Source organism: Balaenoptera acutorostrata, chromosome 19, assembly GCF_949987535.1.
Source record: "Balaenoptera acutorostrata chromosome 19, mBalAcu1.1, whole genome shotgun sequence".
Lineage (NCBI taxonomy): Eukaryota > Metazoa > Chordata > Mammalia > Artiodactyla > Balaenopteridae > Balaenoptera > Balaenoptera acutorostrata.
The window spans coordinates 56635167-56661397 of record NC_080082.1 but is presented as its reverse complement, the minus strand read 5'-3'; the positions used below and the strand labels follow the sequence as shown (position 1 = coordinate 56661397).

The window sequence follows — 26231 nt, the reverse complement described above, 5'->3', positions numbered from 1 at the left end:
AATTAGATACTGGTGATGGTTGTCACAACCTTGTGAATGTACTAAAAACCACTGACGGGCTTCCCTGGTAGTGCAGTGGTTGAGAATCTGCCTGCCAATGCAGGGGACACGGGTTCGAGCCCTGGTCTGGGAAGATCCCACATGCCGCGGAGCGACTAGGCCCGTGAGCCACAATTACTGAGCCTGCGCGTCTGGAGCCTGTGCTCCGCAACAAGAGAGGCCGCGATAGTGAGAGGCCCGCGCACGCGATGAAGAGTGGCCCCCGCTTGCCACAACTGGAGAAAGCCCTCGCACAGAAACGAAGACCCAACACAGCCATAAATAAATAAATTAAAAAACAAAACAAAACAAACAAACCATCACTGCCAAAAAAAAAAAAAAAAACACTGACTTACACACTTACACAGGGTGAATTCTATGGCATGTGAATTCTATCTCAATTAAAAAATTAAGTTTAAAAAAAGAGGGAGAGATCCAATAGTGGCCACGGCCCATAACAGGCCACTTTGGTTCCAGCTCGGGCTGCCTTCCGATTACCACAGGTCCACACTGATTCGGGGAGGACATAACCTGTTTCTCCCCGTCCCCCAGGCCAGCAAACCAGCCCCTTCCCCAGGGCCCATTGTCCGGCAAATCCAATCCTTGAACTGAAGCCTTCAGACCTTGGAATCTTAACCCTTGATCCACTTATCCCAACCTAATGTCTACAGAGCCCTCGCTGGGGCTGGGGGATAGCAGTGATCCCTGAGCCCAGCCCCTGACCCCGATGTCAACCCTACCTCATCCCAACCCCAGTTTTGCTGAGGCAAGTGATCATTCTCTCAGGCCAAACAACTGGGATGCTACGCCTGAGCCCCCAAAGGGCCACCTGCACCTAAAACCCAGCTTTCAAAGTCACCCTAATCCTGCATCTCACCCCATCCAACCCCCAACCCATTCCCAGTCCCAACAGACCTGCCATCTCTATCCCCAACTTCCAATCCTTAGCTCTGATCTATCCCCATTGGTGCAATCAGTTCCCAGATCTTTACTGAGCACCTACTATGTGCCCGGCACGCATCTAGGGATAGCAGATGAACATGGTAAGCAAAATCTGCTTTGAATTTATATTCAATTGGGACAGTCAGAAAATCTACCAGGGAGACAGAGGAATTTGATCATTTCAGATTGTAGAAGGTGCTATAAAGGAACTGGCAAATCAGAGCAATGTCCCCTGGGGAGAGAGAGTACAGGGCTGGCAGAAGTACTTTTGCTGGTCAGGGAATGTCTCCTTTGAGGAAAGGACTCTGGAGCTGAGACCTGGATGATAACGAGGAGGGGTGGGGCGTATGGAGACCTGGGGACGGGGGCTTTTAGGCAGAGAGAACCACTGTTCCAAAGTCATGCCCAGGGTCACCCCCTTAGGGCTCCAGTCCCAGCCCCTGGGCCCAGCAGAACCTCCCTTCATGTCTTTACCCCAGAGCAGGGAACGCAAGATAGAGCTTCGGGCTCACATCCAGCATGGGGTGTCTCCGGCGGTACCCAGGATGGTGTTGTCACCTTGGGAGGTGTGAAGAGCAGGCAGGGGGGGCGGTGCCAATTCCGGCCTGGGGTTGGGGGCTGAGGGTGGGGACCTGACTGCGGCCTTGTCCTTCTTCCCAGCCCAACCACAGCCTGGCCTAAAAGGGCAGACAGATAACAAGTCCTTCCCGCCCCTGGCCCCAGAGAGGGAGGGGTTTCCTGACAGGAAATTGACCTCCTCTAACCCCCCCTCCTCAGATCCAAGCTCTCAGCAGTCCTGGCTGAAGTAGCCTCAGGACAGGACAGCAGCACGGACAGAGGGGCACTGACAAGGAGGTGAGTCTGTGGGAGGAGGGGGAAGGATTCACACGCCCCTGGGGCCCTCTGAATTGGGGGCTGGACCAGAATTTGGGAGAACGTGTGCCCTGAAGCCAGGAGAGGCTGGGGGCAAAGAGAAACTCTAGAGCCTGACCTCGGGAGGGTGCCAACCAGCAAGAGGGTGGCGGGAGGAGAGGGGGGAGCAGGAGGAGGGTGCAGGGAAGACTTTGGGGACTCGGACGATCTAGGTTGCCAGGGAGCCATGGAGAGCTTGGAACCACCAAGGGAGAAGAGAGACAAGATGTCATTGGGTCGGAAGCTCTCTGAGTTCAGGTGGGAAGGCTGAGGCCAGAGAGGGATGGGCATTTTGCTCCATCCCCAGGAGATGGGGTCTTGCAGATGCAGCCGGAACAAGGCTTGGGATGCAGATGGAGCAGGAGATGGGATGAGGTTGGGAATGAAGATGTGGATGAGCCTGAAACAGGCTGGGCTGGTGACAGAATTGTTTGGGGGCAAGGTCTGGACTGCGGTTGTACTGGACACAATTTGTAAGGGCAGTTCCCTGATGCAGACACAGGACTGGAGGTGATGACTTCTGCAAACAGGTCGGCTGGCCGGCAGAGGGTTTGGGACTTTGGGGAAAGGCTGGCAGTGAGGAAGAGGAGGAGGAGCCCAAAGAGGGAAGCTCTGGTGGCCAAGACATCCTGCAGGAGCTGGGAGGCTGGGGGCTTGAGGGATGCCTCGGAAGTGAGTCAGGGGCCGGGCACTGGGAGGCAGACGAGGGGGCTGGAGGGGGCAGGATGTCAGTTTGCAGAGGTGGGTATTGGAGCCAGGAAGGGGAAAGACGTCGGGGCCAGTTTTGGGAAAATGTTGCAGCCAGGTCTGAGGATGTTGGAAATGGTTTGAGGGGGGATCCAGTTTAGGGGTGGATATGGGAGCCAGCGTGGGAATGTCAAATCTAGCGTGGGTGAAAAAAAATCCAGTTTGGGTGATGTTGACTTCAATTGGAGGGAAATTGGAGGCCCCTGTTTTGAGGGGGAGGTGGACTTTTTTGGGGGGGGGATGATGGAGCCATTCTGGGGATTAGGCATGTGGAGGCCAGTTTGGAAGATGAAAGACAGATAAATCAGTGTGTGAATAGTGTGTGTATGGGGAGGGGGGCTGGTATCGATTGCCCACAGCCAGGGGGGTTCCAGGCAAGGGTTGCCATGGTGACTGCCTCCTTGGGGGATCGGGGACCATGGAGACTGGAGAGAGGCTGGGACAGTGTTTCTAGAAAAGGAGGCTTGAGAAACAATGGCTAAGGTGTAGAGGGTGAAGTCAGGGAGGAAAGAAGGGGCGTCCCCACCAGGAAAGGAGATGCTCTTGCCCATGGCTCAGCCAACTCAGGGCCCCTGCGGCATCAGCCTTCCTCCCAGGCCCCCCGTGCACTCCCACACCCACTGCCCCATCTTGACCCTGTCCCTAACCTGCTCAGAACCTGTCCCAGTTCAAAACAACCTATGTGTCCAGCCATAGGAAGATGTGTGAACATCTGATACTTAACATAGATTGGTTAATCTATTTTACCACACACATCCCCGTACACACATCCCCATGCAGCACTTGATTAGTACCACAGAGACAGGCATGGGAAATCTCACATGTAAAATGTGAGGGAAAAAAAGCAAGATACAGGGGATACATGTAGTATGACAGTATTTATGGAGAGTTCAAAACCACGTAAAACAATACATTATTTCTGGATACCAGTCTGGGTAGGCAGGCACGGGGTCAAAGTCCGCTTGGACGGCTCTCCTTGGGAGAGGGCTAGAGTGGGCGGGATCAGGGATGGGCTTGGGGGGGCTTCAGTGCATTTGCAATGCTTGATTCTTAGTTCCCAGACCAGGGATTGAACCCGCACCCTTGGCAGTGAAAGCGCAGAGTCCTAACTACTGGACCGCCAGGGAATTCCTGCAATGCTTGATTCATAAAAGAAAAAAAAAAAAAAAAGAACCCAAAAGAGCAAACGCTTGCATTAGATGCAGCTAGGATCGTAAGCACAGGGGTGTTTATTAAATTTATTTTCTATACTTTTCTGAACATTTGGAATATTTCATCATTTTCAAAAGCGCCCTTCTATGGCTCCCAGTGCCCTCAGGAGAAAGCCCAAGCCCTTCCTTACGGTTTTCAAGGCCCTGCGTGGCCTGCTCCTTGTTTTGACTTATCATTCCTCCTCTCCCACGAGGAATGAAGTCCTTGTCTCCTTCGTTTCCTGTTTAGCACCCACTCATTCCCAGAGTGCCTGCCCTGGGAGCTGGGGACACAGCGGTGGACACGGTGGACACAGGGGCAGCCCCACCCCTGCCCTCTTGGGGCTCACAGCCCAGTGGGGGACACAGACCCATTCCCAGACAGTGATGACCCAGAGTGGGAGTTTCAAGGGGGGGTGCACCTGACTCAGCCTGGGCATCTGGGAAGAGGCAACATTGGGGCTGGGTCCTGAAGCCTGAATGGAACATGGAGAACAGGCCTCCATGTATAAACAGATGCTGAAACCCAGAGGAGCCCGAGGTGAGGAGGAGGAGAAGGTGGGATAGTGCTGAAGAGGTGTACAGCTGGCAAGCAGGGGGGCCTGAATTTTATCTCTAGGGCACTGGGGAGCCATGGAGGGTTAAGAGCAGGAGGAGGGGCAGGTCTAGGCCTTAACAAGGTCCTCCAAGGTAGACAGGAGAACTAGAGGCTGGAGATCAGGGAGAAGGCTGCAGCAGGGAAGCAGGAGGGGGCTTGGACTGGGGCAGGGGCCATGAAGAGGTAGGAGACAGGGATTTAGGAGAAGGAATGGGCAGGACTCGGGAAGCTTCGAGCTCCATGAGGGCAGGGACTGGGTCTGCCTTGGCCACGGCTGTGTCCTCAGTGCCTGCTCAGGGCTGGGCCCATGCAAATACCTAATCAGTTTGTGTGTGTGTGTGTGTGTGTGTGTGTGTGTGTGTGTGCACGAGTGTGTGTGTGTGTGTGTGTGCATGGGGATGTGTGTAAGGGGATGTGTGTGGTAAAATCTACATAACATAACATTTACCATACTAACCATTTTAAGGTGTACAATTCAGTGGCATCTAGTACATTCACAATGTTGTCAACCACTGCCACTAATTCCAGAACATCTTCATCCCTCTAAAAGGAAACCCCGTACCAGTTAAGTGGTCACAGCCCAGTCCCCCTCTCCCAGTCACTGGAAACAACTAATCTTTCTGTCTCTATGGATTTGTCTGTTCTGGATATTTCCCAGTAAAATGTTTGCTGGAGGAATGAATGCGGTAGGGTAGAGGAGACAGGGGTACTGACTGGACAGGGGAGACGAAGCAGGTGCCCAACTGTGTGAGCAGGACACATGGGTAGACGGTGGGGTGGGGCCTGGGTCCCCATGCAGTCTCTGCCCTTCGCTGGCTGTGCCACCGTGGGAAAGACCCTTCCCCTCTCTGAGCCTGTTTCCTCATGGAGTAGGAGGGTGCACTAAGATGATGAACACCCCTGGGCAGGACTAAGGTAGGGGAAGGGTCTGGACGCCGATGCTCAGGGGAGAGAACCCGGGGTCTGGAATCTGACAGGCCTGGGTTTGAAACCCGACTTTGTCCCGGAATCACTGTGGGACTTTAGGCAAACACTTGTGCTCTTCTGAGCCTCAGTTTCCTCATCTGCAAAATGGGCATAGTGACATTACTCTCTTCATGAGATTGTGCAGACTCAAGGGGTAAGTAAGTGCTCAGACCAGTGCTCGGCACACATGCCCCAAAGTGCTGGGTACACAAAGGCACTGTCATCAATGCCACCCGTCATCAACACCACCGATGGTCCATTATTTTTTCCCCAGGTCCCCGCCTGTCAAAATGCCCATCCTGAAGGGTCTAGGGGTGGCAGACTCTAAGATGTCCCGGGCGGGGACACTGCCCCTGAGGTCCTCTCGGAACCCCTTTGAGGAAGCTTCAGGGCTGGAAGAAGAGGAGGCTGGGGAACGGGAGACCCTGCCCAACGGAACATCATGTCGCCGCCGTGCCACCCTGGAGAAGCTGGCAGGCCTGGCCCCCTTCCGGCTGGGCAGAACCCCTGGCCGGCGGGCGGGCAGCCCTGGGGACGGGCAGCCTCGCTCTTTCCTGGGCCGTGTGCTGACACCGGGGATCCGCAGGAGTTCAGCAGATTTTGGCCTCCTGGCCAGGCTCCAGGGGGCCCGAGCCCACGGCGACGAGGAGGCGGCTGGGGAGGCTGCGCGGAGACTGGCCTTCCTGAGACTGGGGCGCGGGCCCAAGCCCCGGCGCGCGTCACTGGCTGAGAGGGTGGTGCCCGCAGGCGAGGCGGCTCCCGAGCCCCCGCCCAAGGTCCCGGAGCCCCCAAAGATGAAGGAGCCGTTGTCAGGTGAGTCGCGAGCCCTGGCCCAGACCCGGGAGAATCACAGTGTCTCCACCCGTGACCCCATCGCCATTCGCATCTCCAGCTTCCATCTGCCCACCTCCATGGACACGGCCAGCCCGTCCCCGCTGCGGTCCTAATCTCCATCACCAAGCTCCAGCCTCAGCCCCGTGTCCACCCCCAGCCCAATCTGTCCCTCTCTCCATCTGCCTTCAACCTCGTCCCCTTGTCCAACGACAACCAAATGACCAACTTTGGTCTCATCTCCTCCAATCCCCTCCCTGTCCCCAGTTTCAACCCTCTTTCCGTTACTATCCTCAAATTCAACCTCAATCCCATCTCCTTTCAAAGCTGCCTCTTCCAGCTTCTGGTGCTTTGCTGGCAATCTTTGGCGCTCCTTGCCTTGTAACTGCATCCCTCCCACCTTCCATCCACACATGGCCTTCTCTCTGTCTTCACATCATCTTCTCCTCTGTGCATGTCTATCTTGGTGTCCAAGTTTCCCTTCTTAGAAGGACACCAGTCATAATGGATCAGGGCCCACCCTATGACCTCATTTTAACTTGCTTACCTCTGTAAATTACCTATTTCCAAATAAGATCCCATTCTGAGGTACTGGGGGTTAGGACTTCACATATCTCTTCTTCTTGGGGTGGGGGACAAACACAGTTCGACTCATAACACCACCCCTGTTGCATCCTCAACCCCAATACTACCCCAAACCCCAGTGTCTTCCTTAATGCCTTTTTGGTTTCCAGCCATACTTATTCCAACCCCATCAGCCACCGCCACCTGAGGCACATCCGCATGCTTATTCCCAATCCATCCCTTTCGCCAAATGCCATCTTTAACCTCATTGCTATGCCCAAAACCATGACAACCGCCAACTGGTCCAGTCCCATGCCATAGCTCGTTCCTCTACTCCCATCCCATCCTCAATCCCATCCCTGTGTGCAGCTTCAACCCTTTCCCCTCTTCAGTCTCACTCCCGACCCCCAACCCCAGGTCCATCTCAGCGTCCCCCTGCAACCCCATGCACCTCCCCAACTTCCTCATTCAGTCCCAGTCGCACTCCCAGCCCCCACTTTCAACCTTAACCCCAAACTCAACCTCTTAACCCTATCTCCACACCCATCCCGAGTCTCAATCCTAACCCCCCCATTTCCAACCTCCAACTTCAACTGTCCACACTCCTAACCCCAACTCACGTCCAGACTTCTTCAAACTCACCTCCATCTCTACCTTCTTTCTATCCTCAGCTTTCACCTAAACTCATCTCCAAGCCCATCCCTACCCCAAACTCCAGATGACCTTCTCAATTCCTTTCCCATCTCCCTCTTCAGATTTCAGCCCCAACCTCACCCTAATCCTAAACTCCCTCATCCCAGCCTCCACCTTCATCCCCATCCTCTTCTCCAGCCCCAGCCCTGCCCAATCCCCGCCTTCCTTCAACCCTATCCCCTACCCTGTCTCTATCCCCCCACCCCCATCCCCACTCCTACCCTCCCCCCACGGACAGCCCTTGCTGCCCCATCATTGGAGAGCCCTTCCTTCAACCTGATGCCCTCCACATCCTGCGCCAGAAGCTATTTCAGCCCCTGCTCCCTAGGGACTGGGAGGGCACCACAGAGAGGTGAGAAGGGAGTGATTCAAGCCCCCGCCTTCTGGAAACGGATGGGCAGAAATAGCACTGGCCAGGAAATAGTTTCTCTGCCAGGGAGGAAGTGGAGGGGGCTGGAGGTGTTGGGGGTAACCCTGGGCCACTGGGACCCTCTGCCTTCACTCAGAGGCCTCCCGAGCCCATGACTCCCCTCTCCTGGGGGAGGGTGAAACCATCAGAGAGCCAGGTTACCCCTATAGTTGTCCCCACCCCCGAAAGACCCATCTCTGGTCTTCATACCCTCTTCCCACCTCCATGCCCCCACCTTGCCCCCCAGTCCACTGGCTCTCTTCATCCCTCTCCCCCTTACCTGGCTCCCACTGTCCTCCCTTGGCCGCCCCACTTCCTCTGATGCCTTTTTTTGACCCTGATGCCCTTTTTCTATCCTATCCGCCCTCAACTCCCCTAACTCCTCCCCACATCCTCACCTACGCCCTGATACTCTCTTCCTAGCCCTGAGCCCTTACCCCAAGCCCTAACCCTTTCCTTCTTCCTCATTCCCTTAACCCCACTTCCTCTGACTCCTCCTCTCATCTTATCCTCTTCCTAATCGGACACCCTTTAATCTTTTGACCTCCTTCTTATATCCAGACTCCTTCTCCCATCGCCAAACCCCCTCTTCCCTTCCCTAACCCCCTCCTGTCCCCTCCCCCTTGTCCTGGCTCTCCCCCTTGCTCCCTCCTCCATCTCCTCCCCCTCCCTTCTCCTAGGCCCCTCACCTGACACCCCTCTCTTCCCCTTCTCCTGAAATGCCCCCACATCCCTCTCTGCCCCCCACCTCTCCCCCTTCCCGACCCTCTTCCCCTCGCCTCCTACCCGTTTCCTTTCTTCGCCCCCTCCGCCCGGTTTTCCAGCCCCTGATCTCCCGCTTTGCGCCCACAGTGCTGGAGATCCTGAGCTTGATCCAGCAGCGCGAGCTCGCGCGGGCCGACGAGCACATCTTGGAGCTGGAGGCCGAAGAGCTGGCGTCGTCGGGGGGCGGCGCGCCCGGCCCGCCCAAGGCCGAGGGCGCGGGCGGGGGCCGCCGGGCCCGGGACGTGGCTCTGCTGTACGAGGCCCTGCAGCGCGAGATGTGGGCGCTGGTGCGCGAGACGCTGGCGGGCCCCGGGCCGGGCGCAGGCGCCGGGCCGGGCGCCGTGGCGCAGCTGGGCCAGGTGCTGGTGCAGGAGGAGGCGGCCGACGGGCGCCGGGGACCCGAGGCGGCCCGCAAGCTGCGCGCCCGCTGGGCGGAGGCGGTGGCGCGTGCGGCCCGGGAGCGCCTGGAGGCGGCGGCGCCAGGGGCGCCCGGGGGCCTGGCCGGGCAGCTGGAGGCGCTGCGGGGGCGACTGCTGGAGGACATGGGCGTGGTGCGGGGTCGCCTGGCGCCCTCCTACCCCGCCGGCCTGGGTACCTTCGGCGTCTACCTGCGCGGCTACCACGGCGCGCTGGCCGAGTGGATCGGGGCCGCCTCCCGCCGGAGGCTGCAGCTGGCCGACCGTTACGCGCTGCTGCACTGGCACAACCAGGTGTACCCCAGGTGAGTGAGGGCCTAGGGATCGGCTGCCCCAAGGTCGCGTAGAACCCTCGCTCCCCCCTACTCCCTCCAGCCCCGGCCCCTTCAGAACCTAAGGACACTCGCTCCTGGACTTTCATTCCTAGAACCTTAATATCGTTGACCCTTCCAGCTCAGCACTGGTGACATTTACAACCCGAGAATCGTAGCGCTCTCCACGCTTCCCGCGCTAGAACCTCAGCAACAGGGATACTTCTGATCCTAGAACCTTACCACCCGCCATCCTTCCGGTCCTAGAATCTTAGCATTGTTGACCCTTCCGGTCCAAGAATCTTTAGAATCATCAACACTCTCAGAATCTTAGCACTGCCCACCCTTCCAGTCCTAGAAACTTAACACCAATGACCCTTCTCATCCTAAAATCTTGGCACTGTTGACCCTTGGAATTCTAGAACCCTTAACACTGCTTTCCCCTTAGACCCTAGGGCACAAGCGCCGATGACTCTTCCAATCTTAGAACTTTAGAACTGATGACAATTTCAATCCTAGAACGTTAGCGCCAATGAGCCTTCGAATCCTAAATCTTAGCTTCTTCCCCCCTTTGGATCCTAGAACTCTGCCACAGTCGGTCCTTCCAGTTTTAGGATGGTAGCACTTTTGGTCCCTTGAACTCTATAATCTTAGCATCTAGAACCTGAGTACCATTGACCCTCCCAGTCCTAGAATCCGATAACCATCGAGCCTTTGGATCTTAAAACATTTCCATTCTTGGGGCTGGGGGATGGAGTACGGTGATCAGCTATGACTGGGTCCCTACAGGCTCCAGGGAAAAGGGAGTTAGCCACCCAAGCCACACGTTGGAGGGTGAGGGAGTGGGTGACTCCTCATCGAAATCAGGATGCTGTCACCAGAAGAATGGGAGGGCAACAGCTACCAACACTGACCTGTCCAGATCCCATTTGGGAGTATATGTTCATGACACTCACATGCCATCCATGAGAGGTGGAGGCGGAATAGAGAGCCTGGAATGGTGAGACATGAGTTAAGTCTGATTTGCAGGGAGATGGGGCTTCTGGCTGAGAGGATGCCATGAGCAAAGGCCTGGGGTGTGCAGGGGTGGTGGGGAGGCGTGGGGAGAGTGATGGCACAGGCGCAGGCCGGGGCATGCAAGAGGGTAGAGGCAGGGAGTGAGGGCTGGAGTGGCGAGGCTTCCAAGGCTAGGTGAGGACGTAGGGACTAGGGGCGGAGGTGGAAGGGAGCTTCTGTCTGGTGAAGCTCTTGCGTGCCAGGTCATAGAGCCTGGACTTGACCCCTACGAGTCTTGCCCGGACACCATCCATCAGGGAGCTGACTCAGGGAACTGGAGCCAGGGGAGCAACAATTCCAGAGACTTCCTTTGAGGGATGAGCAAAGCTGGCCCCGAGAGAGGAAGGGAGAGGCCCAGGTCATAAACACACAGGCTGTGAAGGGATGGGGATGGGGAGGGGTTCAGCTGCCCAGCCCCACCTCTCACAGACCCCCCCCCCTGTTTCTTACCCCCACCCCCAGAGAGGTCCTAGGTCTGGTGGACATGGTCGCCCTGGAAAATGGGGAGCTGGGGCCCCTTCTGTCCCCTGGCACCCTTCGTGGCTTGGAGGATGAATGTGTCACAGACGTTAAGGTACCTGGAACTTGGCTTTGCTGATTAGGGAGCGGGAGGCACTCTGCAGAGAGGGAGGGGTCACACTGAGCTTGGGGGCCTCTCCCCGCCCCCTTTCCCTATTTCCATCTCCCCTTGCCCTTTGTGGACTTCCGAGTTCCGTCCAAAAGACATAGAAATGTAAGCCCATACTGATCACTTCTGTCTTATGTTCAGCGTACCCAAAGCACCCAGCCGGGCGTGGAGACACTCAGTAAAGGTTCAATACATTCAGACACTTCAAATCTTACAGCAAGAGAGAGTCAGTCACAGAACCTCAGCTCGCAGACTCAAAGACTCACAGAAGGAGGGCATCAAAGCATCTCTGCATATAAGCAGGGCTGATAGTAAACACGGTTAATAACTGGCCGGGCACAGGCACCGCTGAGCAGAATGGCCCAAGCTGTAAACAGCCATCCCAGCCACAGGAGTGTTTCTGGTCTAAAAGCCAGTCCTGCCCCAGCCACAGAAATTAGTATCTTTGCAACTTGAGAGCTTTGAATCTCAGGACCGAACAAGTCTACATTCTCAGACTCACTGAATTGAAGACAATATAGGACCAGAGAATCAAGAGATGTGTAAACCTTAGAATCCTAGACACTTGGAATTCTTGAATCACAGAATTTGGAAATCATGAAAGAACTGTCTTGCAGACGTGAGAGCAGAGTCTTAGAATCATCAGATAATGAGAGAATAAGCCCTTAAACCCTCTGGCTATTAGATGGAGGAGGCTTAAAACCACAGACTCAATATCAACTGCCAAATTGTAGACTTAAGAATGGAAGGGGCTGGGGAAGTTTTCTGGTCCAGGCTCTCTCCCCAGCGTTACCTTGATGAGCTCACAGGCAGAATCCAGACCTGCTGGGGGCTAAGGGGCGGGATGGGGGTGGGGTGGGGGGGCAGGGAAGAGGGGGGAATCGTGGTGTGAGAAAGGGAGGGAGAGGCTCCCAGGGACTCTGACTCCTGCTTCTCCCCCCACTTCCCCACTCCAGGCTCAGACACGGGCAGCCCTGCTTCGAGTGCTGCAGGAGGACGAGGAGCACTGGGGAAGTGCAGAGGACTGGTCCAGCAGCCTGGCACAGGATGTGTGTGAGGTAGGGGGCGGGGAAGAGGACGGAGAATCCGCTGGATGGCGACCAGTGGGAAGGTGGGACCTCACCTCCTCATCACTTCTCATCCCCCCGGACCACGCAGCTGCTGGAAGAGCACACAGAGCGAGCGCCCCGCATCAGCCAGGAGTTTGGGGAGCGGATGGCCCACTGCTGCTTGGGGGGGCTGGCAGAATTCCTGCAGAGGTATGGAGGGCTGGGGGGGAAGGGCGCAGGGCTGGTGTGGCGGTGGGGCATCTGGACCCGGGAGCCAGCAGAGAGAGGAGAGATGAAAGTGAATCAAGTCAGAGTGGGCAGGGGCGCCTCTGTGGGGATCACAGGCTTTGCTGGGCTGAGTGCCCAGCCAGGGACCCTTATCCAGCGGCGCTCCATCTGTCTACCATCCTCCCTTTCTCCTCCCACCAGCTTCCAGCAGCGCGTAGAACGATTCCATGAGAACCCAGGAGTCCGGGAGCTGCTACCCGACACCTATATCAGCAGGACCATCTCCCTGGTCAACTGTGGGCCCCCCCTGAGGTGAGAGCACCCCCAGTGTGTGGGCGAGAAGGCCAGTCCTGGGTGACAAGCTGAACTGGGGTGCCTGGATCCTGGGTGGGGATCGCAGAGCTAGCCCCGAGCGGCATATACAGGGGACCTTAGAAGCATAAAACCTGGGACTCCTAGAAAGAACCGTAGCATCACAGAGCACTAGAATTATAGAGTAATCAGAACCTGGGAGTGTTACAATTACAGGAACCTAGAAGCCAGACTCTAGGGATTACATATTTTTAAACATTTTTATCTTATAATACTTTCCTTGTATAGTTGATTTAGCATGCTGTGTTGATTTCTGCTGTACAGCAAAGTGATTCAAGTTATATTACTTTACCTTTTTATTAACTTATTTGTAATTGAATTTTTAAAATTGGGAATGCATTCAAGATACAATAAGGCACACAGTGAAAAGCCTCCCTCCCCCACTCCTTCCCTCCGGTTATTGCTAATGTCTCACATATCTTTCCAGGGGTATTTGATACATTTACCAGTAAATATGTGTAAATAAGTATATATATATATGCATAGACACACCTCATGCATATGCATAGATACCATGCATATGCATATTTCATAATATACAAGTAAATCAATTACTATGTGCATACATATTATTCCTTTTCCTTTTAAAAAAAAAATACAAATGGTAGAATATTGAACACACTCTGTCCTTTTCCACTTAACACCTTGGAGATCTTTCTGTTAGCGCCTGAAGAGTTCCCACCAGCTTCTTTTTTATCTTTTATAGCTGAACTGTCTTCCACTGTTTGGATGTGCTATCGTTCATTTAATCTGTCCCCAGTGGATGGACAGTCGCCTCCACTCTTTTGTAGAGAAAAACCTGGCACATCTGTCAACTCCCACAAGTGTGGGGACCAGGGGTACATTCTCAGAAGGGGATCTGCTGGGATTTGGGCAGGAAGCGCCCAGTTGCCCTCCAAACCAAGTTATTCTCCTTTCAGTGATGGAGAGGGTCATCAACTGTCACAATGACAGAAAATGAGAAGGGTCGAATTTTAGAATTACAGTCCTTTAGAAGCACAAACTTTTAGGATGGAAGCATCCCCACTCTCACCCAGAGAGCAGCAAAACAGACCCCTTCCTCCCCACTCCATCCCCCAGACTCCCAGCCATTCCACAGAGCCCCCCAACCCCCAACCCTCCAGACATCCCCTGATATTTCCCAGCCCCCAAGCCCCCCCACCCAGAGCCCCTGACTTCCCCCAGCTCCCCATCTGACCTGTCGCCCCTGTGCCCCACAAAATAGGGTCCGTCTAATGGGAGACAGGTCCAGGCAGTTGGGCTGAGATGTTGAGGCTCCTTGACTTTCAGCTCCACTGATCCCCACAGGGCTCTGGCGGAGCGCCTGGCCCGGGTGGGACCCCCTGAGAGTGAGCCGGCCCGGGAAGCAGCAGCCAGCGCTCTGGACCGAGTGACCCGACTCTGCCACCGCATCCTGACCGACCTGCTGTTCCAGGAGCTGCAGGTGAGAGAGGCAGTGGGCTGGGTGGGGCCGGGGCCAGGACAGGGGAGTGCCCCCGCCCCATCCTGCAGTTCCTTTCAGCCCATGACTCAGTGTTCGGGAAGCAGAGGGGGTGTGGGGGGGTGATGGCCATGTCTGGGCCGTTTAGGGGGACGGGGGGGCACAGGAAGGAAGAGGTGGGAGGATATGGTCAGGGGGAGGACAGAGAGCCATCAGCACGAAGGGGCCTAGGGGACTGGGTGTAGCCCCTCCTCACTGAGGTCCTCCAAATCCCTGCCCAGCCTCTCCTAGACCCTAGGGCCTCATTCACTCATCCCCGGGGTCCTGCACATGCCCAGAGGGGACTAGGTTCAGAGGTGGGTGAGAGCGGGGTGAGGATCTGGTGGGAGTACCCGGGAATGGAATTGAGAGGTGTGCATGTCCCTGGCTGTAATTCGTGCTCAATCCACATTGTTCGTCGGGTTGTGTCCCACCTCTGCTTAGAACCGTCCATGGCTCCCAGCTCACTTAGGGCAAAAGCCAAAGTCCTCCCTGTGGCCCCCAAGGCCCACATGGTCTGCCCTTTCCCTCTCTGACCTCATCTCCTCCCACTTCCCTCCTTGCCCCTTGCTGCTCCTTAAGGTGTCAGACACATGCCAACCTCAGTACCTTTGCACCTGTTCCCTCTGCCTGGACTACTCTTCCCTCAATAGCCACAAAGCTCCCTCTCTCACTTCTTTCAAGTTTTGACTCAAATGTCACCTTCTCAGAAGGACCTCCCCTGACTGCCCTATTTAAAATAGAAGCCCCTGAGATTCCCACATGCCCACCCCCCCCCCCCCCGCCCCGCCACTCTATTTGTCTCCAAAGCACTTATCACCACCTGCCAGGCTATATCCTTTGCTTTTTTTTTTTTTTTTTTTCCAATCTGTCTCCTCCCATTGGAATGTCAGCTTCTCAAGGGCAAGGATTTGTTGGAATGTTTCTAAAATAACTTTTCTATTATGGAAAATTTCAAACATACACAAAAGTAGGCAGAATGACAGAATGACCTCTTGTGGACCGGCTCCAGCAAGTATCAACTCCACCTCTCGCCCCACCTCTCCTGCCCACTGGATTCTTTTCAAGCACATCTTTGGCATCCTATCATTATCCATCAACACTTTAGCCTGTATCTCCAAAAGATAAGGAACCCAGCCTTTTTAAACAAATGTAACCGCAATGCCATTTTCCTACCTAACAAATGGAACAATCATTCCTTAATATCATCAAATATCAGATCAGAATTCAGAGGCCCCCAAGTGCTTATAATTATCAAGCGCTTGGAGTTTTGTTTATCTCCTTTTGTGCTGTGTCCCCAGGCGTTCTCTAATGTATCCCCAGTGATCCACCCAGGGCTGGGCCACAGGAAGGGTTCAGAGAGTGTTTGTTGAATGACTAAATGGACAAGCATGGGAATGAAAGTAAGCGAGTGTTGGGGGGAAGGGGGTACAGTCTTTGTTCCAGGCCTGGCTGTACTGCTTCCAGGTAGGAGGACTTAGGCAAATGGCTTTCCTTTTGGGGGTCTATGTTTGCGCATCTGGAAAATGGGCCCAGGAATTCCAGGCTTCTCAGATGGCTGTGAGGAAGCAATGGGCTTGTGGCCATAAAGTACTTAGCTTGGGTCCTGGCCCTCGGGTATTGGCCATTAGGGAACTTCATAAATGTACAGAGTTTACAGCAACAGCAACACGTCCTGAGCTGAGTGCTGTACCAAGAGCGGCAGCTCATTTGATTCACACCTGCTTTCCAACAGAAGCCCACAGGCCTCATTTTTGGAGGTTCAGAAAATTGGGCTACTATGGGATGAGAAAGCAGGAAGGGAGTGCTGGGCTGAGTGGGATAGGAACCTGCTTCAGACCCCCATGGACACCAACCCCAGAGGTGTCCGGGCACCTCATGCTCCCAGTGTCCATCCGACGGCAGCATCTCCCCCTCGCTCCTCCCAGCCTCCATCTGAGGGACAGACCCACTGCCCATCCCACCTCCAGGATCCAGCTGCCTCCCTCCCCTCCCCCCACGGGTGGCCACTTACTACATCCTATGAATCTGCCACCTGCGTTCTCCTTTCCCCTCCTCATCCCTTCTCACCCCTTCCCCTCCTTCCAGACCCCCCATTTCTGCCTCAGTCTTGCCCCCTCCCAGCCATCTCGGTGAAGCACAAAGCTGACCCTCTCCCTCTTCTGCTTAGAACCTGCCATGGATCCCCAGTGCCCTCAAGAGAAATCTGGGGCTCCTCCCAAGCCCAGGAGGCCTGTGTGCTCTGCTCGGTTCACCTGACCAGCCCCATCTCTTCACTGGGCAGTCATACAGCCCCCCCCATCCCCCTGATTAGACGGGTCCTAGCTTGGTTTAAAGCTCTGCTCTCTCTGTCTTGAAGTTCTTAATACTTTTTGAACAAACGGTCTCCCATTTTCATTTTTGCATTGGGCCCGTGAGTTATATAGATGGTCTTGCCAGCCACACTGACCTTCTTTCTGGTCCTCTGACCCGCAAGCCCATCTGAAATCTGAACCTTCTTCACACTGGCTTTCCCCTGGGATTGAGCCACTCCCTCTCCCACCGCTCACTTGGCTAACAGTGACCATCTTCCTGGCCTCAGCTCTGGTGCCCCCTCCTCCGGGAAGCCCTCCTTGACTCTCTATGCTGACTCAGGCTGGGCTTCCTAAACCCCTGGGCTCCCTCTTTCCAGCCGTGGCCACTCTGAGTGGTCACTGTCTGGGGAACGGGTCTGTCTCCTCTTCTGGAGGAGAGCCCCAGGAGGGCAGGGCTGGACTGTCTACGCACTGCTGTGTCCCCAGCACTGCGCAGCCCTGGTTCAGCTCGGAGCAGCGTTTTGGGAACAAATGTTGAATTGATCTGTGAAGAAAGAGGGCGGAAGGGAGGCGAACTGTGACCCTCTGCCCACTCTGTCCCACCCAGCCGCACTTCAGCAAGCTGATGCGCAGGAAGTGGCTGAGCAGCTCGGAGGCCCTGGATGGCATCGTGGGCACGCTGGGCGCTAAGGCCCTGGCACTGCGCAGGATGCAAGATGAGCCTTACCAGGTGCGTCTGCTTGTGCGGGGGAGGGACGCAGGGTGGAACCCGGCGCCGGTGGGGGGAGAGTGGGAGAGCGGACGTAGAGCGCTCAGAGGGGAGAGACCCCTCCTAGGTGGGGAGAAGCTCTCTCAGGGAGAGATAGGTGGCGCTCTACCTGGGGTCTGCGCGGAGGGTGCCCGCGGATACCGGGGTGTAGCGCGGGATCCTGGCGGGATTGCGGCCTCTGGATGGTGGAGCTCCGGAGAAAGCGGAGAGGGCTGGGATGGGGCACCCTTTGGGGGCCGGTGGGGGAGGGTCCGCGAGCTGATTTGGGGGGGCAGGACAGGGGTCACCCACTGGGAGCCGGGAGGGCCGACGGCGGCTGGGGGTGGGCAGGGATTCCCGTTGGGTGTCCGGAGCGGGAGCGGGCGGGTGGGAAGCGGGGAGGGGGGGGTCACCGGCGGCTCACACCCCCTCGCGTCTTCCCGGGTCCCCAGGAGCTGGTGGCCGAGCTGCACCGGCGGGCGCTGGTCGAGTACGTGCGGCCCCTGTTCCGCGGGCGCCTGCGCTGCGGCTCCGCGCGGACCCGCAGCCGCGTGGCCGGCAGGCTCCGGGAGGACGCGGCGCAGCTGCAGAGGCTGTTCCGACGGCTGGTCAGTGCGGCCCGGGGGCGGGGGGCTCCGAAACTACGGAAAACCCTGGCTTCCGGAATCCCCAGACTCGATAGCCGGGGGCGGGGGCTTAGGATAAGACCCTCACCCAATTTGCAGCCAATAGTAACACTCTGATCTTCGCCCTCTGAGGGTAAAAATTGGCTTTCTAACTGAAAGAGAGAGCGCTCTGGGCGCAAATGAAGAGAAAAATGGTCCCTATGCCTTGTTGTGGGGATTAGATAAATCCCATTAAAAGGGCTTAGGACCTAAACATTAGCTATTATTATGAGCACAGACAGTCGCTAAATGCAAGAGAAACTCGGAACCTTAGCGTTCCCAAACCCAAGCATTTAAAAATCAGCAAATCTTATTTGTACCCAGTTGTAATGAGCTGGACGGGAAGGGTCTCACTCAGCCGCTATTCCAGGAGTTTCTAACCTAGAGTCCTTGGAATTTTCTTTTTAATTTTGGGGGAGATAATTGTAGAGTCACATGCAGTTATACGAAAGAATGCAGAGAGATCGCTGGCATACCTTATGCAGTTTCCCCCAATGGTAACATTTTGCAAATTTAGAATAGGTTTTGAGGGGTGTCCCCGAGCCCCAAATTATCTGCAAAACTGGGAGTAGGTTATATTATGGATTTTTCTTCAAATTTCCAAAGGTTCCAGATAACCTCTGACTGCAGTCTGCCCTCTGCCCGGTTTTACGGACGAGAAAACTGCCAGGCGAGGCGAGGCCTTGGGAGGCTGTGGGTTTCGAGGGGGTGGGTGTTGAGTGTGAGCCCGGGGTCTTCCCCTGCAGGAATCCCAGGCCTCGTGGCTGGACGCCGTGGTGCCCCGTTTGGCCGAAGTTCTGCATCTGGAAGACACGCCCAGCATCCAGATGGAGGTGGGGATGCTGGTGCGGGACTACCCAGACATCAGGTGAGATCCCCGCCCCCACGCCGCCTTGGTTCCTTTTTGCCCGCGCTGCCGCCAGGCCGAGGTCTCCCGGCGAGCCTTGGCATCCGTCCCTGCGTTTCCTGCCCCTTGGGCGAGGGAGGGAGGCGGCGAGCGTGTCTGACGGCCGTTTCCTGCTGGAACCAGGGCATTATTAATACGATTTCCCTCCTTCTCCTGCCGCCGCCGCCGTCGCTGCCGCCGCCGCCGCCACCAGGGCTCGCAAACAAACAAGCAGTCACAGGAAGCCCAGGGCAGGGGGGCGCGGGGCCGCCCGGCGGCAGGAAGGGCCGGCCCAGCTGGGGAGCCGCGGGGGACACGGGGACACGCACGGGCACACGGGCGCACACGCACTGGGACAGTGGCAGGCGCCGTTCAGATCCTGATGGACCATTTCCTTTCTCTGTAATCCTCTCTGAGCCCCCGTTTCCTCTTCTGATCTATGGGGACAATAATACTCTTTTCATAGGATTATTGGGGGCTGATTAATCATCATCCGTGGTGACAGCAGTAACAATACCAATTCTTGCTTATTGAGTTCTTATGTCAGACCTAAGAAAGCATCTTACATACCCACTCTGTAAGTAAGTTATTTTATTTATTTATTTATTTATTTATTTATTATTATTATTATTTTCTGTAGGCAGTATTTGAGCATTTTATTTTTTATTTTTTGGCTGCAAGGCTGCAGCAGGTAAGAGTTATTTTAGAATATAAGCTATTTGAGAAAATCTTTGCACGTCAAAGGCAGCACTGTCCTGAGTGCTTAGCACCATCCGAGGCAGGCGGAAATTAAGTAGCTGAGCCCAATGTCACAGCTAGCCAGCGGCGAAGTTGGGACTTGAGCCCAGGCAGCAGGCTCTACAGCTGGTACACCTGACCACCACACAACACTGCCACTTGCATAAGGTGGTGGCAGTCCTGCGCTGCTAGTGGGGCAGACAGACATTCTGTATCCAGAGAGACGACCCCCCTGGACCCAGGAGTAAGGCATCAGCTGGGTTGAGGTTGAGGACATGGGGCTGAAGGTGAGGATTCTGGAACTGATTCAGGACGGACGGTTCTGCTTCTGAGGTGTGGGGCTTATGTCCTTGGGAAAGCACAGAGCCCTGGAGTCGCATGGGGGCCAGGGTCCGGGCACTCCTGCTGGATTGGGATTTCTGAACTTGACTCTGAACTTGGATATGCAGCTGAGTTGGAAAGGTCTCAAGCTGGGCTGGGAGGAGGGGTTCCAAAGCTGAGTTTGGGGGCTGTGTTTTGCACCTCTGTTGAGCTGGAAGGTTCTTGAGCCCCATCTTGGATGAGTGTTTTGGAGCTGTGGGGATTCCAAACTTGGGATGCGGGAGGGTGAAGAGACTGAGCTGGGTTGAAGGGGGTGGTGAAGACCCCAGAACTCTGTTTGAAATGAAAGTTCTGGAAATGAATGTTGGATTCAGGATCTTGAGTTGAAATATGATGGTGGTTCTGGAGTTGAGTTCTGGATCCGGGATCTGGAGCTGAGACTGGGGTGAAGGGAAGGTTCCATTGTGTTGGATTTAGGGGCGAGGGTTGTGGAACAGAGTCAGTTTTGAGCACAAAGTTTCTGGTTGGAGTGAGGGTCCCCAAGGTGAATTTTAAGTTCTGGAGGAGAATTATAGTTGAGAACAATTCCAGGAATGGGTTAGAGGTGAAGTGAGTGTTCCAAGGCCGAATTTGGATGAGGGTTCTGGAACAGCAGTGGTAAAGACTCCAGACCTGGCGTTGGGGGAGGTGAGGGTTAGGATAGGGATGTGGGTGAGCACTTCCGGGCTGGATTTGAGTGATGCTGTGGGGCTGTTTGAGATGAAAGTGAAGATGAAGTTAAGGGTTGCTATAGAGTCCAGAGCTTAAACAGGTGCAAGGGTACCAGAATGGAAATTCAGGAGCTGTCTGAGCTAAGCTGGGGGTGAAGATGGAAGGTTATTTTAATCAGGAGCTGAGATGGGGCAAAAAGGAATATTCTTGTGCTGGGTTGGGAGGTGACAGTTCTGGAATCCATTGTGAGTAGGAGGATTTGGAAATGTTTGGAAGGGAAGCTCTGGGGGGGGGCTGGTATGAAGGGGGGGATCTAGGGGTGCTGGTGGGAGGGCGGGATCTGGGGGGGACTGGTATGGAGGAGGAATCCAGAGGGAGCGAAGGGGCTCCAGAGCTAAGGCAGGTTCTGGAACAGACGGCCGGGTGGGGCCCACAGGTGGGCTGGGAGTGTACCTGGAGGACCCCGTGCACCTGTCCCCTCCTCTACCCCCAGGCGGAAGCACGTGGCAGCCCTCCTGGACATCCGTGGCCTGCACCACACAGTCGCCCGCCACGAGATCCTGGCAGTGGCCCGGGACTTGGAACTCTCTGAGGGGGGAACCTTGTCGCCCCCCCGGGACCGTGCCTTCTTTGCAGACATCCCTGTGCCCCGGCCGCCTTTCTGCCTCAGCCTCCCTCTCTTCCTGGGCCGCCTCTCCCTCTCCCGGCTGGCCTGCCTGCCCTGGCCTCGGCCTCCATCTCCGTCTCCATCACGGCCCCGGGCCCAACACTGAGACTCTCCCGGCTCCGCCTCAGTGCCCCCCATCTCTGCTGCTGACAGACCATCCTCCCAACTCCCTGTCTGGGGCCACAGACCCCTGGGCTGGAAAGCTCCTTAGAGGTCTCCTCACCTACCCCCAAACTCCCTGTACAGAAGAGAAACCGGCCAGAAGGAGCAAGGACTTTCCCAAGGCCATGAAGCCCATTCCCAGCACCACCTCCCCAGCCCAGTGAGTGGTGGGTGGTGTTTTGGAAGGCTCTACAGAAATATCCCAGGCCCCCCCTTTCCCCTCACCTCAAGGTCTGGCCTCAATCCAATGTATTAAGGAACGTACGATACTTAGAATAAAGAGGTTTCTATTTAACACAAGGAAGGGCTGAGTCCCCAGTGTGTGGGGGGGAGGAAGGACCCGGGGCAGGGCCCAGGGCCAAGGGCTTCTCACACGCCCAAGGCCGGGCTAGGGTCCAACTCCTGGGCAGGGCAGTGGAGGCTGAGGCGGGCCCTGCAGTGCAGGAACAGCCGGGCCGCCCTGTTTATGCCAAGTCTCCGAGGCTGCGTGACTCCACAGCAGGCCCTTGGCCTCTCTGAGCCAGCGTCCCTCATTTTGTCAACCCCAGAGTGCCTTCTTTCCTGGGCCTAGTGGTTCCACCTTGGCAAGCCCCCCCCTCCCCCATCCGTAGCCGGGAAACTGTATCAAGAGAGGAAGGAGGTTGGGGGCAGGGCTGGCGGCATCCAGGGCGCCCTCCTGGGTTGACGCAGGAAAATGTCAGGGTGGGAAAAATTCCAGCCTCTCACCCCCAGCCCTGCCGGATCCTGGTCCCCACGGAGACCTTGAGGTCACCTCCTTGCTGACCCCTGCCCCTCCGGCCCAGTTGGACAGCCTGTGATGGATGCTTCCTGGCATGGCTTTTTTTTTTTTTTTTTTCCTGCGAAGTCGGAAGGAGGAGGCAGCCAGGGGTCAGCGTGGAAGCTGGGGTTAGAACCTCACGCACATTTGAACTCACGTTTGAAGGTGGGGGCTCGGGACTCTCGGAGCCCCAGGGCTGTGTGACACCGGATAGGAAGCTGACCCTCTCTGGGCGGTGGTTCCTGTCCCCCCCTGAGGAACTGCTTAACCTCTCTTTGCCCAAGACAAGGTGAGATATCAGAGGATATATGCACCTCACTTGACATCCTAAAATGACACTTTCAATGTCAGTGATATACAAGAGAGGAGTTGAGGAATGAACATTTTGTGCGTATTTAATTAAAGATGTATTCACCTTGGTTTGGCCGGGTTCTTTTCAGATTTTGGTGCCCCGCTTAAAAATGGCTGTATTGAAATATAATTTACACAGCAGACAATTCATCCTTTTAAAGTGCACAATTCGGTTCAATCACCCCTGCAGTCAATTTTAGAAAATTTTCATCACCCCCTGCAAAGAAACCCTGCACCCCTTAACCATCAACCCAACCCCTGTATCCCTCTCAGGCCCTGGTAACCACTGGCCTACTTTTTCTCTCCGTAGATTTGCCTGTTCTGGACATTTCGTATAAATGGGATCATAGACTATGTGGTCTTGTGTGTGTCTGTGTTAAGAGCACAACGTGAGATCTACCCTCTTAACACATTTCTAAGTGCACAACACAGGAGCGTTAACTACTGGCACAATGTTGAACAGCAGATCTTTGAACTTTAACTTTACGCTCATTAAACAACTCCCCCTCCCCCTTCCCCCCATCCCATCTGTTCTCTACTTTGACGAATCTGAGTATTTTAATTTTTTATTATTTTTTTATTGAAGTATATAGTTGATTTACAATGTTGTGTTCGTTTCTGCTGCACAGCAAAACATATGTAGACATTCTTTTTCATATTCTTTTCCATTATGGTTGATCACAGGATATTGACTAGAGTTCCCTGTGCTACACGGGAGGACCTTGTTGTTTACCTGTTTTATATAGTAGTTTGTATCTGCTAACCCCAAACTCCCAATCCATCCCTCCCCCACCCCCAGAGTCTGAGTATTTTGAATACCTCACGTGAGTGGAATCACGCAGCATTTGTCCTTTTGTGACAGGCTCATTTCACTTCACATAATGGCTTCCAGGTTCAATCATATTGTCACAAATGGAAGGATTTCCTTCTTTGTAAAGGCTGAATTATATTCTGCTCTATGGGCTATACAACATTTTCTTTATCCATTCATCTGCTGCTGGACATTTGGGTTGTTTCTGTATCTTGGCTATTGTGAATAAATAAGTGATCTTTTGGGTCTGTCTTCTTTCACTTCGCATAATATTTTCAAGGTTCATCATGTTGTAGCATGTGTCAGTATGTCATTTCTTTTTATTGTCAGGTAACATTCCACTGTATGGAAACACCACATTTTATTTCCCCGTGTATCAGCGGACGGACATTTAGGCGTTTTTTTACTTTTTGGTTATGAACATTGTGCTCCACTTTTTTTCTAGATTACAAACATTTTCTTGGTCCCCTGAGAAGCTCTGACCTTACCCTGAGCCTCAGTTTCCACTTTTTTTTCTTCTTTTTTTTTTTGGCCTCGCTGCACGGCTTGCGGGATCTCAGTTCCCCGAGCAGGGACTGAACCAAGGCCACGGCAGTGAAAGCCTGGAATCCTAACCACTAGGCTACCAGGGAACTCCCTCAGTTTCCAGTTTTGTAAAATGGGGGAAAGATTCCTAACAGTTGCATTAATTTAGCACCTACTGCGTGCCAAGTGCCATGCTCCCGAGGATTCACTCAACAAACTTGCAGATTTGGAAACAGAGGCCCAGATGGGGGCAGGAGTGCAGCTAAAGTCACCATCCAACGAGTGCCAGGGGCAGGACCCCTCCTGCTCACCCCAGGCTCTGACAACAGCCCCACGGCCAAGCGAGCGGGCTGGGAGCGCTCAGCGAGGAGGCTGTGTGAGGCGTTTGGCTCAGATCCTAACCCAGAGAGAGCGCTTGTAAAACACTAAGTGTTTGGATTCAGACGGAGCTGATTTCTGGCTGTGGGATTGGGGCAGGGTGGCAACTGTTTATTGGGTACCTGTTCTGTGCAAGGGGTTCCCTGAGTGCGTCTTACATGCAGAACATCTCATGGCACCGTCCCCCTGGCCCTGGGGGAAGGGACCGTTTCTGTCAGGCAGGAAGTAGGCTCAGAAGGTTAGGACAGTATGTTAGAGGCAGTGGCCGGAATTTGAACCCCAATCACATAGACTCCAAGAGCTCTTGGCCACTGTCTGCCAGCCCCGCTGTGTGCCAGGACAAGCATGCACCTAACTCACTGTACCCTGTGCCTCACTGCCGGGTCCTATCCCTGTCAACCCTTGTGAGGTGGATGGCGTTACTTTTCCTGGTGCACTGATGAGGTCCCCAAGGCTCTGACGGTCACCCTGGTCACGCAACCAGGAAGTGGCTGAGCAGCCCCACCACTGGGGAGAAAGATGAAGCCAGATGGGGAGGGGGCTATCCACGGCCGCGGTCCAGATGAGAGAAAGGGAGGCAGGGAGCCTCCAGGTGGCCATGCCCTCTCCTCGGACTGGGCTTGAGTCAACTGGGATCAGGATAATTCAACTCCATCTAAACGTGACATTGCAGCCAGGACCAAAAAGTCACCTGGGCAGGAAATTCTGGGAAAGGAGAGGCACCAGGGGTCAGGATCCACACTGCCCTGGGGTTTCCCGCCCCCTCCCCTCCATCCCTGCCCAGAGAGGGTGGGGATCCTCCTTTTCAGCCCAGTGCCTTTCTGATGAACAGTGTGGAAGAGGCCCCTGAGGTGTAGGGGAGAGATCAACGGTGTCCAGTGCTGACCCAGCAAAGCCCCTGGGCCCCTCCCCAGCCCTCCAGATCTGAGCAGGTGTCAAGCTTGAGGAGACAAGCCTGGGTCTCGCTGTCTGCAAAAGGAGGAGGACAAAGGAGGGAACTTACCGAACCCGCATCCTGCCTTGGAGCCTCAGCTCCCAGGCGTTCTGCAACTTGCACCCCCTATCGGAGCATCCATGGTCGCCAGCTTTAACTCCTCTCTCTAAACCCCAGTCACCTCTCTGAGTCCCCATGCCTATCCCTGAGATGCCACCCCTCTCTGAGTCTCTCTCTCCTTGAGACCCTGTCCCCTTCTGGAAGCCCCCTCCCAATCCTCAAGTCTCTACTCTCCTCTCTGAGCCCCTGGGAGCTGAGTCCTGTCCGCTCTGAGTCTCCATTCTCTCTAGTCCTATAAATTCCATCCATTCATCCATCCGAGTTCATCCTCTGTGCCCAACCTTGTGCAGGGTGGTGCTGGGGACACTGTGGTGACCTCAACAGCTTTGGCCCTGTGCTTATGGAACTGACAGTTGGGGGGTGGGGGTGGGGAGACACATCTATCATCCAGAGTGGTCAGGGCTAGAGGTGGGGAGCTCAGGCAGTTGGGGAAGCCCAAGAATTCTCTGACCCTGTCTGGAAATCAGGGAGGGCTTCCTGGAGGAAGAAGCATCTGCTCTGAAATTCAACCTTCACCTGGAACACAGATATCATCTTGCAGTTCACAATATCCCAGAGGCCCTGAGGCGGAAAATGGTATCAATAGATCTCCCACATTTTCTTACAGTCTCGCCTAAAGCACTTTGTTATACATGGAGCGGTTTTCAAATGGAAATTTAAAATGCTCAAATCCTTGAACTCAGAAACCCCACTTCTAGGAATGCATCCCTTTGCAATACTCACATAGGTGCAAAATGGACACTGCTACACTGCTCAAAGTGGCTAATATGGAAAACAGTCAACAGGTGACTGGTTATACTGGGTCTGGTAGGTATCGCCCCCAATGGAACACAACGCAACTGATAAAAGACTGGAGGCAGCTCTTTACAGTTCTGATATGGTACATCCTCCAAGAACACTGTTACGTGAAAAATGCAAAGTGAGGGACAGTGGAGACAGCTCAGTA

General features: G+C 55.0%; 1 protein-coding gene across 1 annotated transcript; it reads left to right on the top strand.

Annotated features, from left to right (window-relative positions):
* The first annotated feature begins 1786 nt into the window (after positions 1 to 1786).
* Positions 1787 to 23539, top strand: EXOC3L2 (exocyst complex component 3 like 2). The gene is made up of 12 exons (XM_057534544.1): positions 1787 to 1836; positions 5669 to 6207; positions 8744 to 9377; positions 10902 to 11013; positions 12024 to 12125; positions 12226 to 12326; positions 12546 to 12656; positions 14025 to 14160; positions 17098 to 17220; positions 17691 to 17846; positions 18650 to 18771; positions 21053 to 23539. Exons 2-12 carry the CDS (start codon positions 5685 to 5687, stop codon positions 21330 to 21332), a joined length of 2400 nt encoding a protein of 799 aa, XP_057390527.1. The 5' UTR covers positions 1787 to 1836; positions 5669 to 5684; the 3' UTR covers positions 21333 to 23539.
* The last annotated feature ends 2692 nt before the right edge of the window (positions 23540 to 26231 follow it).